Source organism: Pelobates fuscus, chromosome 13, assembly GCF_036172605.1.
Source record: "Pelobates fuscus isolate aPelFus1 chromosome 13, aPelFus1.pri, whole genome shotgun sequence".
Classification (NCBI taxonomy): Eukaryota; Metazoa; Chordata; class Amphibia; order Anura; family Pelobatidae; genus Pelobates; species Pelobates fuscus.
This window is the reverse complement of record NC_086329.1, coordinates 32,824,569-32,838,006: the sequence shown is the minus strand read 5'-3', so window position 1 is coordinate 32,838,006 and position 13,438 is coordinate 32,824,569. Positions and strand designations below refer to the sequence as shown.

At 43.0% G+C, this 13,438-nt stretch overlaps 2 protein-coding genes across 3 annotated transcripts in view; one reads left to right on the top strand and one right to left on the bottom strand.

Moving 5' to 3' along the window:
* DYNC1H1 (dynein cytoplasmic 1 heavy chain 1) overlaps nucleotides 1–956 on the top strand; it is a 49,642-nt gene extending 48,686 nt beyond the window's left edge. For both annotated transcript variants that reach the window (XM_063440287.1, XM_063440286.1), the window contains exon 78: nucleotides 509–956. In XM_063440287.1, coding sequence (XP_063296357.1) covers nucleotides 509–637 — 129 coding nt within the window. In that variant the 3' untranslated portion in view covers nucleotides 638–956. The remainder of the gene's footprint in view (nucleotides 1–508) is intronic.
* Nucleotides 957–3,281: 2,325 nt separating this feature from the next.
* On the bottom strand, nucleotides 3,282–13,151 carry LOC134582537 (uncharacterized). The gene is made up of 5 exons (XM_063439204.1): nucleotides 13,024–13,151; nucleotides 8,205–8,269; nucleotides 6,412–6,465; nucleotides 5,789–5,860; nucleotides 3,282–4,483 (listed from the first exon to the last, which is right to left on the bottom strand). Exons 1-5 carry the CDS (start codon nucleotides 13,064–13,066, stop codon nucleotides 3,863–3,865), a joined length of 855 nt encoding a protein of 284 aa, XP_063295274.1. The 5' UTR covers nucleotides 13,067–13,151; the 3' UTR covers nucleotides 3,282–3,862.
* Nucleotides 13,152–13,438: the final 287 nt, after the last annotated feature.

Genomic DNA, 13,438 nt, shown 5'->3' with positions numbered 1-13,438 from the left:
CGTGTACAAACAGTGCTGTAAATTGGCTTTGGCTAAATGTTATGGTAACATGCGGAGGACTTAGTTAATTGCTAGAATATAGCTATTTGAGCGTCATGATGCATACACAGACTTTGGCACAAGGATACATGACTAACGAGAGGCTTATGGTGCAGTCTTTTACAAAACATTTGTGTAAAAACTATAAAGAAAATACAGCACTATTATGCCATTACCGTCCTAAAGTATAAATATTTTATATGAATCTGTGTCTCGATAAAACCATGCCATGAGAATAAAGTGCTGGAAAATCATGAGGTGGGTCTTCATTAACTCCTGAAATCAAATATTTTTGCAATATATGCATTAAGAATTCGCATTCATATTACGTTGACGATCTCAATATAAAGCTGTGGGAAATAGAACATGTCTGCTCCAAGAGTTTTAATTGGTATTTTATTTTTAATCCAGTGTTTACTTTCATGCTCAAGCCTCCTCTAATTGTTACTTATTCTGTAATTTACTGCAGGTGACGCTGCCAGTGTATTTGAATTTTACACGTGCCGATTTGATCTTCACGATTGATCTTGAAATTGCCACCAAAGAAGGTCCTCACAGCTTCTATGAGCGTGGCGTTGCCATACTCAGCACAGAGTAGACCTGCGTCTCAAGCTGTCGTACATTCGGCTTTAAATGCATGTTTTGCTTAAAATTAAGTTTAGTGGGAGCTGGCGTACAGATTGGGGGTAATACTGTAAGTGAAGTGCGGGATGCAAAATGAAGGACTTGGCAAGTAGACACAATGGCTGAGGTGAATGGATTTCTAGTTGGATATGGGAAAGTTGTGTAATGTGAATGAAAGGAATGAGCAGGTTAACATGAATAATGAACAGCTATTTACTGCAGAATTAGTATTGTAGGTGTGCTGGATATTGTAATGGTACTAATTTTAAGCTAATAAATGTGCATGATCTGAACACTGTATTGTCCTTTCTTGAAGCGATTTGGATAAAGATGATTAGAATAAAAGTGAGGGGTTTAAAGGCTCGAGTTCCTTGTTTTCTCGCTCATCTGTGATACATTTCTATGTCTTTGTGCTCCTAGCTAAAACCTTACTTTTTATGCCCTTCTGCATATCACAGGCATAGTATACAATACTATCTCGGTACAAGAATCTAAACCCTCTCCTGTGCACAAATTATGTAGCCGCCTACAGAATGTATTCTATGGGGTATAGAGAGGGAATCACAGCACTGCAGCAGATGGACTTCCAAAAAAAAAAATTCCACTACAGTACTGTTTCTAAAACCTAAACTGACTTAAAGCGACACTAGTCTCCACAACAACTACAGCTGTAGTTAATGTAGTTTTGGTGAGTAATAGCTCCCTTCAGGCGTTTTCATGAAAACACTGTTTTCATAGAAGATGCAGGGTTTACATTGCCCCTAGGGACCCCTCCAGGTGACCACTGGAGGAGCTTCCTGGCCCAGGGTTGCAGAGTAAGCAGCCTTGACGTTCAGCGTCCCCGCGCTCTGCATAGAGACTATGAATTTATTAGATGCATCGATTCAATGCATCTGAGGTGCTCATTGGCCAAAACTGTTAGCCAATCATGAGGAAAGCATTGGATTGGCTAAAAAAAAAAATCTGCAGTTTTGATACCAAGGGGCCAGCACTGGGAGAGCTGAAAATAAGGTGTTTAAAGTGGGCAAGCCACCTAAATGGTGGGTTTTCACTTTAACAAAACATAACTACCATGGAGAATGTTACATTAATTTTGAATTCCTAACATTTCACTCTAGCTATGCAATGACCCTTATTTGTAGCAGTGGTTTCACTGCGGTCAGTCTCTTGCCCTGGGGATAGTTCTCTGGTCAGAGCCAGTATTACTGTTCCGTCACTTTATGGAGATGTTTTACTTTTCACATCAGCTTCCTCATACCTGGAACAGGCTCTAGCTTGGAAGCCCATTCTGACATGTGGATGGGTTATTTAGAATGAAGTCTGCTTAATTCCAAGCAACTTGCTCAATTATAAAGTTGGCATAGGGCTGGTTGAATACATAGGAAATGTTAGTTTAGTACCCAAAAGGTATAGCATGGTTCCCCCCCCCATCTATGTGGCTTGGTTAATCTGGCACTGTAGAGGGATTGGCTCATTTTGGAGAGTTGCACTAGATCATTCCTTTTCGACAAACAACTCTGCATTAGTAAACATATCAAAGCAGACTAAACTTAACAGAGCAAAGGGAGGTATTGCTATAACAGGACCCTATTTGTCCTCACCAGTACGGTTTGTTCAAAATGGAATTTACAACTATCTTGTTCAGTGTTCACCGCACTCACTGTAGGTTTGATATAGCACTATAGTTACTTGATATGAAAAGCCTTAAGGACAGGAAGAAACCAATTGTGTGTGAAAAGTGGGGGGTGTTAGATGCACAAGTAAATATTCAGATTTTCTTGCAAAAGAGAAGGTCAGTCTCCACCTAATCTAGTGGAGGCCTACAAGGCACCAAAGTATACCAAGAAATGGTCTGGGAAAGTAAAGCTTGCATCAAACATTGAAAGGGTTATTTACTAAATAACTTAAACATGTCAGCCAATATAGCTAAAGTAAAGAGATTCAGTAAATTACTTTGGTCTTGAATTACTTACATTAATCGCTGATCCATGCCAAGAGAAATATCCATTTAAAGACTAAATCATTGTGGGGTTTAGTTTTTTTTTTTACTGACTTGCCTGCCAAGATTACCCATGGACATCCGTTACACACTGACATAAGTTTGACTTAATGTCAATTAGCAGAGCACAAGAGTGACTGAAACTCAGTGCGCTCTTTGATGGGTCTGCATTTTGTGCCATTACAAAACCTTATCTAGCTCCCTCTGCTGGAGAGGGACACACTCCAGATAATCTTATCCGTGATATTAAGCAGAAAAAATAAATAAATCTTGGCACAGAAAGCAAGGGGTCCATGTCTGAATTACCCTTTACCTAGACTGACCCTAGGCAATTTACAAGCAACCCAAAAACAGCGTACAAGTTAATACAAAGAACAGAATATTTTGTGGGACCCCACTAGGTTCTCAAACTAGTGTCAACTCATTTAAACCATCCATTGCAAACCCACCATTTCTGACATTGTCATTCAGATAGTTGCTGGTCTCCAATGATAAACTATTCTCTTGGGAATTGCACTATTTCCCCTTTCTTTCTGAATACTGCACCAGGTAGGTTTAGTTTTCTCTTGTTGTTGTAAGTGCATGATATTTACAACATATGACTACAGTGACCGATTCTGGAATGCTCAGACATTGAATGCCTTGCTCTGCCTCTCCCCTTATTGTTACAGTACCCAAACACAAGATCAGCGTATTTGGATTCAATCAGATTTGCACTCTATAGTAAATGACAAACCACAGCTTCGTGAATAAGACTACCAGCGGACACATTCACAGATTAATCACCACTTTTAATAGCCGATGACAACCCCTACATAGGATTTAAAGAGTTAGTTTGATCTCACTATAAAACAAGTTACATAACATTTCACTGCAGCGTTGTTGCAGTTTTATTTTAAGGAGGTACATATCTAGTAAGTGTCATGTGCAGATTGGGATGGAAGCTGAACTCATGTGAAAACAGAAAGTTAAGCTTCTAGTAGCAAATACTGGAGGATTTCAGATAGCCCTTCCTAGAAGTCAGACAGTATTTTAGGTCTCCTACACCCAGCACCATACTGTAGGTTTAACCCCTTAAGGACACATGACATGTGTGACATGTCATGATTCCCTTTTATTCCAGATGTTTGGTCCTTAAGGGGTTAAAGGTCACCATGTACATAGATGGTAGAGAAGTGTAAAGAGGTACCTGGCAGGTGTCTAGGAATTATGTTGAAACCTAAAGATCGTGGAAATCTGAGAAGGGGATTGAAAATGTACCATGGTGTCTGTAACTCGTGCCTTCTTTCTTCTATGTTTATCATTGTTATAATCCATTTTGAGTCCTAGCTTCCGCTTTGCCAAAGAAATGGGAGACATGGAACAATCCACATTTTCCTCCGTTGGGGGTAGATTTCCTTGAAATCTAGGGGAAGTAACAGTTCCACTGTGATTAGCAGTTCTTGAATCTACACCAATCAGAAGAAAGTGGCCAGAATTAGAACGCCGGTTTTCCGGTGCTGCTCTAGAATCCATTGAAGTTTCTATAAGATCTTGAACACTTTTGCTATTATCACAGAGTTTTTCTGACGTTTGAAGAGAGGTTTCAGAGTCGGTCAGCGACTTCATGCAGATGTCACTGGATTCCAGTGCTGGGCTATTTTTCTGCTCACTTGGTGGCGGTATGTGATCAGGTACTAAAACTGTACCTTCCTGGTATTTCGGATCCACTGTATTTTTGAGCAGCGATTTCTTGCCCCTTTTAGGTAGACACCGACTGTAGACAGCAGAGTCGGAATGTGTGGAGGCTTCTTCAGAATCTCCATCATATGGATCTAGGAACTAAAGAATTACACCCATAAGCAAGCACAAAAAGGGAAAATAAAATCAAACTTACTTTTTGGTTTTGCTAGAGATATAGATATAGATATACACACACACAAAAAAAAATACCTCACTGGCTTATTTTAAATTTACATACCAGTTTACCACAGTAAACACTGCAAGTTTACTGGGGTCATGGAACAAGTAACTCACTTAATTATTGTTAGTACTTGATAGAGGGTTAAATCAAGTGATTCCAGCAGAACCTAAGAATAATACACAACAGGACTATGGCAACAGTCAGGTTTTTGAAGGAATTCTTTGATCAAGATTGAAGGACCACTAGTGTCACCAGAACAACTATAGCTTAATGTAATTGTTCTGGTGAGTATAGTCAGTTCCTGTAGGCTTTTTACATTAAACAGTCTTTTCAGAGACTGCCTAGGGACTCCTTAGAGATGGCCACTAGAGGTGCTTCCCGAGTCAGTGCTGCACACAGTGAGCATGGACAATCTGTGTTTCCACCCTCTGCATGGAGACACTGAGCTTTCCTCATCGAGAATCATCTCTATGAGGAGATGCGGATTGGCCAGGGCTGTGTTTGACGCGTGCTGGCTCTGCCCCTGATCTGCACTTTTGATGATGTCAGCCAAGCAGGCAGATCAAGGGCAGAGCCAGCATCAGCAGACTGGAATAAAAAGGTAAGATTTTTGCTATATTTAGGGGGGCAAGATAGTGTTTAACAGGAATAAGTTTGTGTTCCTGACTATAGTATTCCTTTAGTTTTTTTGTTTGTTTTAATTGGTTATCAGGTAGGACCTTCCATTAAAAAGAGACACTAGAGACCACGTCAACTCATTGAAGTGGTCTGGATGCATATTCCCAGGTCCCTAACCCTGGAAAGGTAATTATTTCAGTTTTTAATTAACTGCAATAATTACTTTTATAGGTTAACTTCACCTCTAGTGGCGGTCTACCAGTGTTTGCCGTCTACCAGGAGAGACAGGAGACACGGGAGCTATTGTGCCAGGAAAACAACTTTGTTTTCCTGGCACTAGAGTTTCCCTTTAAGAAAAGTCATTGAGCCTTAAATTCTGTAGCAATGTCAAATTTTATGAACAGCTGCATTTCCCAAAAAGAGTATTCAGAAAATCAGGTTAATAGTCCAACAGCATCTGGTTATTATAAGGAGAAGAGAATTTCAACTGGACGTCCAAACCTCCATCTATCTGACCTCAACGTTGCCAAGAGTTTAGGTCACTGAGAACTCTGCCATCAATGGAGGGATGTATACAGGCCCCAAACCACCACCAGCAGCTTTACCTGTAGTTTTGTGGATCTTTTTCTCCACGATGAGCCATGGTTTGGAGTGCTTGTAGGGCCCGGTCCAAAGATCTAGTCAAGAACAAGCACACAAAACAAATGTAAACAAGTCTGTCCCAAACAATTAAATGGAAGCTTTAACCCCTCAAGGACAGACGACGGATATATTCCGTCATGATTCCCTTTTATTCCAGAAGTTGTGTCATTAAGGGGTTAAAAACAAATGGAATTTTGCACTTATTAAAATTCAGAGATTTAGCCAATATTTGATATATTAAATAAAATAAATGATATATATATATATATATATATATATAAAGAAGTCCCATTTCAAGCTACCTGCACTGGATTAGCATAATAAATAATAAAATAGTGGTAATTTATGATGCAGATCGTTTAGCGCCTGAAAGCCCACTCACCGCCTTACTGTGCCAACATAACTTAGTCTTTTAAGATCTATTTGGGGCTAAATATTGCAGTTCAGTTTACCATGCACTAGATCCAGTGGTCACTCAATAAGCCCTTTAGTCATGACATCTACCAGTCTACCCACTCACACAACCCATATGCAATTTTCATACAAAATATAACTGTTGGACTAAAAAGCAAGTTAAACTTTATACCTCGTTGTCAGATTCCGAGTCCGTGCTCAATTCTACTTTTACTTTACATTTTCTCTAAAGGGGAGAAGGAAAATTAAAAAATAAATAAATAAAAAAAAGTTATATATGCATGTAATATATCCAAGTTGCGTAAGAGTTAAAAACATTTGATACATTGCAGTGAGAAATAAGTCACTCATTGGTGGCTTTCCAAAGACAAACAGATACCATTTATGCAAATCAGGGTTGACTGGTCCAATTGTCACAGCCTTTTATTAGTGTGAATTAAATTACAGGGAAATAAAGCCAGCACACTTAACAATTGTCACTTTGTTTCCCCTCAGAAACGACAAGGAAACTCCAGATTTTAGTCTGAAATTGGCAAACTGCTACTTTTATTTCAGAATAGTGAAACTGATAATAAAGCCATCTCCTTGCCAATTCTCCACTATACCTAATGAAGTGAATAAACCAGTGTATGCATATTACAGAACTGGAGATTTTGGACGCTACCAGATTTTTACTTAAAAAAAAAAAAAAAAAAAAAAAAAAAAAAATTGACACAAACTGGGGGGCGCCATGATCATTGCAGCACAATGTGGTTATGGTGCCACCGTCACTTTCTCCGTAAAACTGCTTGAATGGTTTGACATGGCCTCTTCACTCCACAATTAACTGTGCCAACACAGAAGGCTAATCCCTGCAATAGCAATACACGGTTTAAAGATAGTTTGATACGGAACCAAGGGATTTCCGAGGCAGGGCGCCGGTGACATGAGCAAGCTTAGAGTGTCCCTTTATATGCATCTTACAGTGGTTTTAAAAGGTCCATGGAACCAATCTCCATTTTCTTACATAAATTGTCAGATAATCTATCGATTACATTGAAATAACACTGGGCACCATAACAACCTTTTGATGAAGTGGTTAGTGCTTGCAGTGTTCTTGTACATATACAAATATTTGTATAACCTTAACCAACACCTTCTAGAAGCAAATAAAGGGTTAACAAAGAAATGGGAAAAGAACCAAATAGAGACAGGTCACAACATATAAAACCCTAAATAGGCCCTCCCGCATACTCGGTTTGAAAGTTGTTAGCTAAACTAACTGTGACTTGACTAGATAAATGCCAGTCTTGGAATGTCCTCACTTTTATAAAAAGTATTTTCAGAGTTACTCCCAGAATTCCATTGTGCATTTGACATCAATGACTTCTAAAGCAAGGACAGGTTAGCCTGAATTTATTCAGGATTTCTTTCTATAGGGGGGACGGGAGGCTCTGCAGCAATTTCCAGCTCTAGTAACAGAGGAAGGGAGCAGTGCTAGGCGGACCCAAGGTAACAAGTCAAACTCTTCTAAAGTAATTTGACTACTTAATACCACAAGTGATCTTCCCTCTTAACACGACAGAGGAGGTTCTTGTGGTTATGGTGGATGGAGTGTTCCTTTAATTCATATTTTTCATTTATTTTTTGCAAATACTTACAAAACAGATGTAGAAAATGTATAGCAGGAAACATCAGAGATCTAAGCTTGCAACGAGGTACTGATGATGGCTGGAGAGAGATTGACCCTTCTAGACTGTGGTAAATCCTCCCAGTGCCTAGAAGTGACATTCCCACATAGTCATAATGAGTATTTAATAAATATTATTTTTTTTCCTTTTTTTTTTTTTTTTTTTTAAGGGTGCAGCGGTGACATTGCCACTTTAAATGATTTCTTTATAACTGCATCCCTTTTAATAGGGTTTTCCTGTTCCTCCACCAGCTATCACCCTCACTGCAAAAAGGGCCAAATGAATTTTCACTTACCATGTACTTGCAAGCCAGTCTGTCTACAAAGTCTTGGTGTCTCTCCGATTCACATGTGACCGAACCTATAAACAGAAGGGTGGACGTTATAAACGTGGGACCAATAGAATATTGGAAATGTACGACACCAAGCACCCACAGGGACCTTTCGTTATTTGTCAGTTTGTGAATGAGAAATTAAATAAGATCGATAGAACGAACAGAAGAATTATGAAAACTAGGTGTTGCTCATATAGCGCAGTTACTTTGTGTCAAATGAGGCATTAGAGATTATTTAAGTTAAATGGACACTATAGTCACCAGAACAACTACATTGTTCTGTATAGCTTATTGTATTTGTTCTAGTGAGTAGAATCATTCCCTCAGGCTTTTTGCAGTAAGTAGTCTGTTCAGAGAGAATGTAGTGTTTACATTACAGCCTAGGGATAACTACACTGGCCACTCCTCAGATGGCTACTAGATGTGCTTCCCGGGGCAGTGCTGCAGAGTGTACAATACTGCCATTCAGTGTCTCCACTCTCTTTATAGAGAAACTGAACTTTCCTTATAGATATGTATTGATTCAATGCATCCGAGGAGATGCTGATTGGTCAGGGCTGTGTTTGGCTTGTGCTGGCTCTGCCCCTGATCTGCCTTGACAGTCTCAGCTAATTCAATGTTTTCCCATGGATCAACACTGATGATGTCAGCCATGCAGGCAGATCAGGGGCAGAGCCAGCAGCAGAAGACTGGAGTAAAAGTATGATTTAGGGGGCAAGGGTGGACCAGGGGGTTAGATGGTGTTTTTAACACTATAGGGTCTGGAATAAGGTTTTGCCGTGCATGCGTGGGAGAAAAGGTAAATAAAATTCCTTTGTACTGTGACCAGAGGGGGCCGTCACCTGAACGCTCACTTATGGTTATACATGTTTGTGTTCCTAACACTATAATGTTTCTTTAAAATAAAGTTTAATTTACCATGATGCACTGCGCTGCCAGGAAAGGTATCTGTAGGAAGATTTTAATTTGTAGAATTCTACAACAGCCATTTAAGGAGACAGACGTGGTGAAGTGCTGGCAATTTATTATGAGAGAGACAATGGTCACCTCAAACATATTTCACAATTAAGTGGTCTGGGTGCAGTGTCCCTGTCCTTTGAACGCTGCAATGTAAAACATTGTCATACTGACATCCAATAAGGAAGCGGAGTAAAACCTACTCATGTGACGCGGAAGCCAACAGGCAAACACTGAATACAATATTACCTATGGGAAGCTTGAATGTGCATGTGCATCCCTACCTTTAGTAGGGTTTGACAGATTAATGTAGGACCCACAGATATGGCCATATGGTGGAACAATCCCCATATTTGTTTGCGGAGATATGTGACTAAGTTACCTTGTAAAAACGAAAAAATAAATAAAGGTTTGTGTACCGTTCATTAAAGGGAATCTCCAGTGCCAGGAAAACAATCTGATTTCCTGGCACTGCAGGTTACCTCTCCCTCCCACCCCCCAATCCCCAGTTTCTGAAGGGGTGAAAACCCCTTCAGTAACTTACCTGAGGCAGCGACGATGTCCCTCGTCGCTACTTCCTCCTCCGCGCCGCTCCTCCTGACTGCGTCGGCCAGTGGGCGAGACTGATCCCGCCCATCGGCCGAGGAGACCTAATGTGCATGCGTGGCAATGCCGTGCATGCGCATTAGCGCTCCCCATAGGAAAGCATTAAAAAAGCGTTTCAATGCTTTCCTACGTGGAAATGAGCAACGCTGGAGGTCCTCACACAGCACGAGGACGTCCAGCGACGCTCTAGCACAGGTTTCCTGTGCTAGGAACCAGGAAGTGCCCTCTAGTGGCTGTCTAGTAGACAGACACTAGAGGTGGTGTTAACCCTGCAAGGTAATTATTGCAATTTATGAAAAAAACTGCAATAATTACACTTGCAGGGTTAAGAGTAGTGGGAGTTGGCACCCAGACCACTGCAATGGGCGGAAGTGGTCTGGGTGCCTGGAGTGTCCCTTTAATCTGTATTTTGGTCTTTATGGCTGAGATATGCATGTTCCAGAAAGGCTCTGCAGCATCTAAAGGCCTCAGATCTGATCAGCAGGAATCAGATTTCTACATTAGGCCTACTAGCCATCAGACTGATTCAAGACCCTCCATAAAAATATGAAGAAGGAAGGTAAGGGTCTTTGTCAATCTAAGAGTTACTGAAATGGAGAGATTTAACAAGTAGTGTCAGTTATGATTGGGATTTACTAAAATAAGCTGGATCTGTAATTATTAGATGCGTTTTACGCCATCTGTAGGTCTGTATCTAGAAACAAGGCTGCTGTGTGACAACCATTCCATAAAGATATATTGCAGTGTCCATCAGGTAATTACTGGGGACTGACTACCTACCCACACAGGGCTCTACCTTCCCTTGAACTGAGGGCTATTAACACAGGGCTCTGTATACTATGCGGTAAGTACACAAACACCTACAGTCCCTGGCACTGTATACTGGGCGGTAAATACCCACCTTCCCCGGTACTGGGGGTCTATTAACACAGGGCTCTATACTGAGCGGTACGTACACAGGGCTCTATACTGAGCGGTACGTACACAGGGCTCTATACTGAGCGGTACGTACACAGGGCTCTATACTGAGCGGTACGTACACAGGGCTCTATACTGAGCGGTACGTACCCACCTTCCCCGGTACTGGGGGTCTATTAACACAGGGCTCTCTATACTGAGCGGTAAGTACACAGGGCTCTATACTGAGCGGTAAGTACACAGGGCTCTATACTGAGCGGTACGTACACAGGGCTCTATACTGAGCGGTACGTACACAGGGCTCTATACTGAGCGGTACGTACACAGGGCTCTATACTGAGCGGTACGTACACAGGGCTCTATACTGAGCGGTACGTACACAGGGCTCTATACTGAGCGGTACGTACACAGGGCTCTATACTGAGCGGTACGTACACAGGGCTCTATACTGAGCGGTACGTACACAGGGCTCTATACTGAGCGGTACGTACCCACCTTCCCCGGTACTGGGGGTCTATTAACACAGGGCTCTCTATACTGAGCGGTAAGTACACAGGGCTCTATACTGAGCGGTAAGTACACAGGGCTCTATACTGAGCGGTAAGTACACAGGGCTCTATACTGAGCGGTAAGTACACAGGGCTCTATACTGAGCGGTAAGTACACAGGGCTCTATACTGAGCGGTAAGTACACAGGGCTCTATACTGAGCGGTAAGTACACAGGGCTCTATACTGAGCGGTAAGTACACAGGGCTCTATACTGAGCGGTAAGTACACAGGGCTCTATACTGAGCGGTAAGTACACAGGGCTCTATACTGAGCGGTAAGTACACAGGGCTCTATACTGAGCGGTAAGTACACAGGGCTCTATACTGAGCGGTAAGTACACAGGGCTCTATACTGAGCGGTAAGTACACAGGGCTCTATACTGAGCGGTAAGTACACAGGGCTCTATACTGAGCGGTAAGTACACAGGGCTCTATACTGAGCGGTAAGTACACAGGGCTCTATACTGAGCGGTAAGTACACAGGGCTCTATACTGAGCGGTAAGTACACAGGGCTCTATACTGAGCGGTAAGTACACAGGGCTCTATACTGAGCGGTAAGTACACAGGGCTCTATACTGAGCGGTAAGTACACAGGGCTCTATACTGAGCGGTAAGTACACAGGGCTCTATACTGAGCGGTAAGTACACAGGGCTCTATACTGAGCGGTAAGTACACAGGGCTCTATACTGAGCGGTAAGTACACAGGGCTCTATACTGAGCGGTAAGTACACAGGGCTCTATACTGAGCGGTAAGTACACAGGGCTCTATACTGAGCGGTAAGTACACAGGGCTCTATACTGAGCGGTAAGTACACAGGGCTCTATACTGAGCGGTAAGTACCCACCTTCCCCGGTACTGGGGGTCTATTAACACAGGGCTCTCTATACTGGGCGGTAAGTACACAGGGCTCTCTTTACTGAGCGGTAAGTACCCACCTTCCCCGGTACTGGGGGTCTATTAACACAGGGCTCTCTATACTGAGCTGTAAGTACACAGGGCTCTCTATACTGAGCGGTAAGTACACAGGGCTCTCTATACTGAGCGGTAAGTACACAGGGCTCTCTATACTGAGCGGTAAGTACACAGGGCTCTCTATACTGGGCGGTAAGTACACAGGGCTCTCTATACTGAGCGGTAAGTACCCACCTTCCCCGGTACTGGGGGTCTATTAACACAGGGCTCTCTGTACTGGGCGGTAAGTACACAGGGCTCTCTGTACTGGGCGGTAAGTACACAGGGCTCTCTGTACTGGGCGGTAAGTACACAGGGCTCTCTGTACTGGGCGGTAAGTACACAGGGCTCTCTGTACTGGGCGGTAAGTACACAGGGCTCTCTGTACTGGGCGGTAAGTACACAGGGCTCTCTGTACTGGGCGGTAAGTACACAGGGCTCTCTGTACTGGGCGGTAAGTACACAGGGCTCTCTGTACTGGGCGGTAAGTACACAGGGCTCTCTGTACTGGGCGGTAAGTACACAGGGCTCTCTGTACTGGGCGGTAAGTACACAGGGCTCTCTGTACTGGGCGGTAAGTACACAGGGCTCTCTGTACTGGGCGGTAAGTACACAGGGCTCTCTGTACTGGGCGGTAAGTACACAGGGCTCTCTGTACTGGGCGGTAAGTACACAGGGCTCTCTGTACTGGGCGGTAAGTACACAGGGCTCTCTGTACTGGGCGGTAAGTACACAGGGCTCTCTGTACTGGGCGGTAAGTACACAGGGCTCTCTGTACTGGGCGGTAAGTACCTACCTTCCCCGGGTTCCCCACGAGGCGGGCGGCGCTGGGCAGACATCGCAGTAATCCCGGACCAACAGCTGCCGATTTAAATCCCCGCTTCCTGGCTCAGACCACGTGTCACCGTAAAGCCACGCCCACAGAGTGGATGCCCACTGGTAGCTGCTGCTCCGCATTCAAATAAAGCAATTGGGTTCACAGGGATCATGTGACTGCCGGGTCACGTGGTACCGAGAGGAACAGGAAGCGGGAAACTCAAATCAGACTGAACTGCTGTGCTGGGCAACTCTCTGTCAATCATTCACTGGCCTGTCACTCATACACAGTGACTGTATCACTGATCTGTCACACATACACTGTGACTGTCAATCATTCACTGACCTGTCACTCATACACAGTGACTGTCTCACTGATCTGTCACTCATACACT

What these genes read in the sequence shown, in the direction of transcription:
- LOC134582537 (XM_063439204.1), bottom strand. Translation starts at nt 13,066, where the DNA reads ATGTCTGCCCAGCGCCGCCCGCCTCGTGGGGAACCCGGGGAAG. An exon ending in TCGTGGGGAACCCGGGGAAG is followed by an intron (nt 8,270 to 13,023) that starts GTAGGTACTTAC and finishes TTCTGTTTATAG; the next exon opens with GTTCGGTCACATGTGAATCG. An exon ending in ACTCGGAATCTGACAACGAG is followed by an intron (nt 5,861 to 6,411) that starts GTATAAAGTTTA and finishes GTTCTTGACTAG; the next exon opens with ATCTTTGGACCGGGCCCTAC.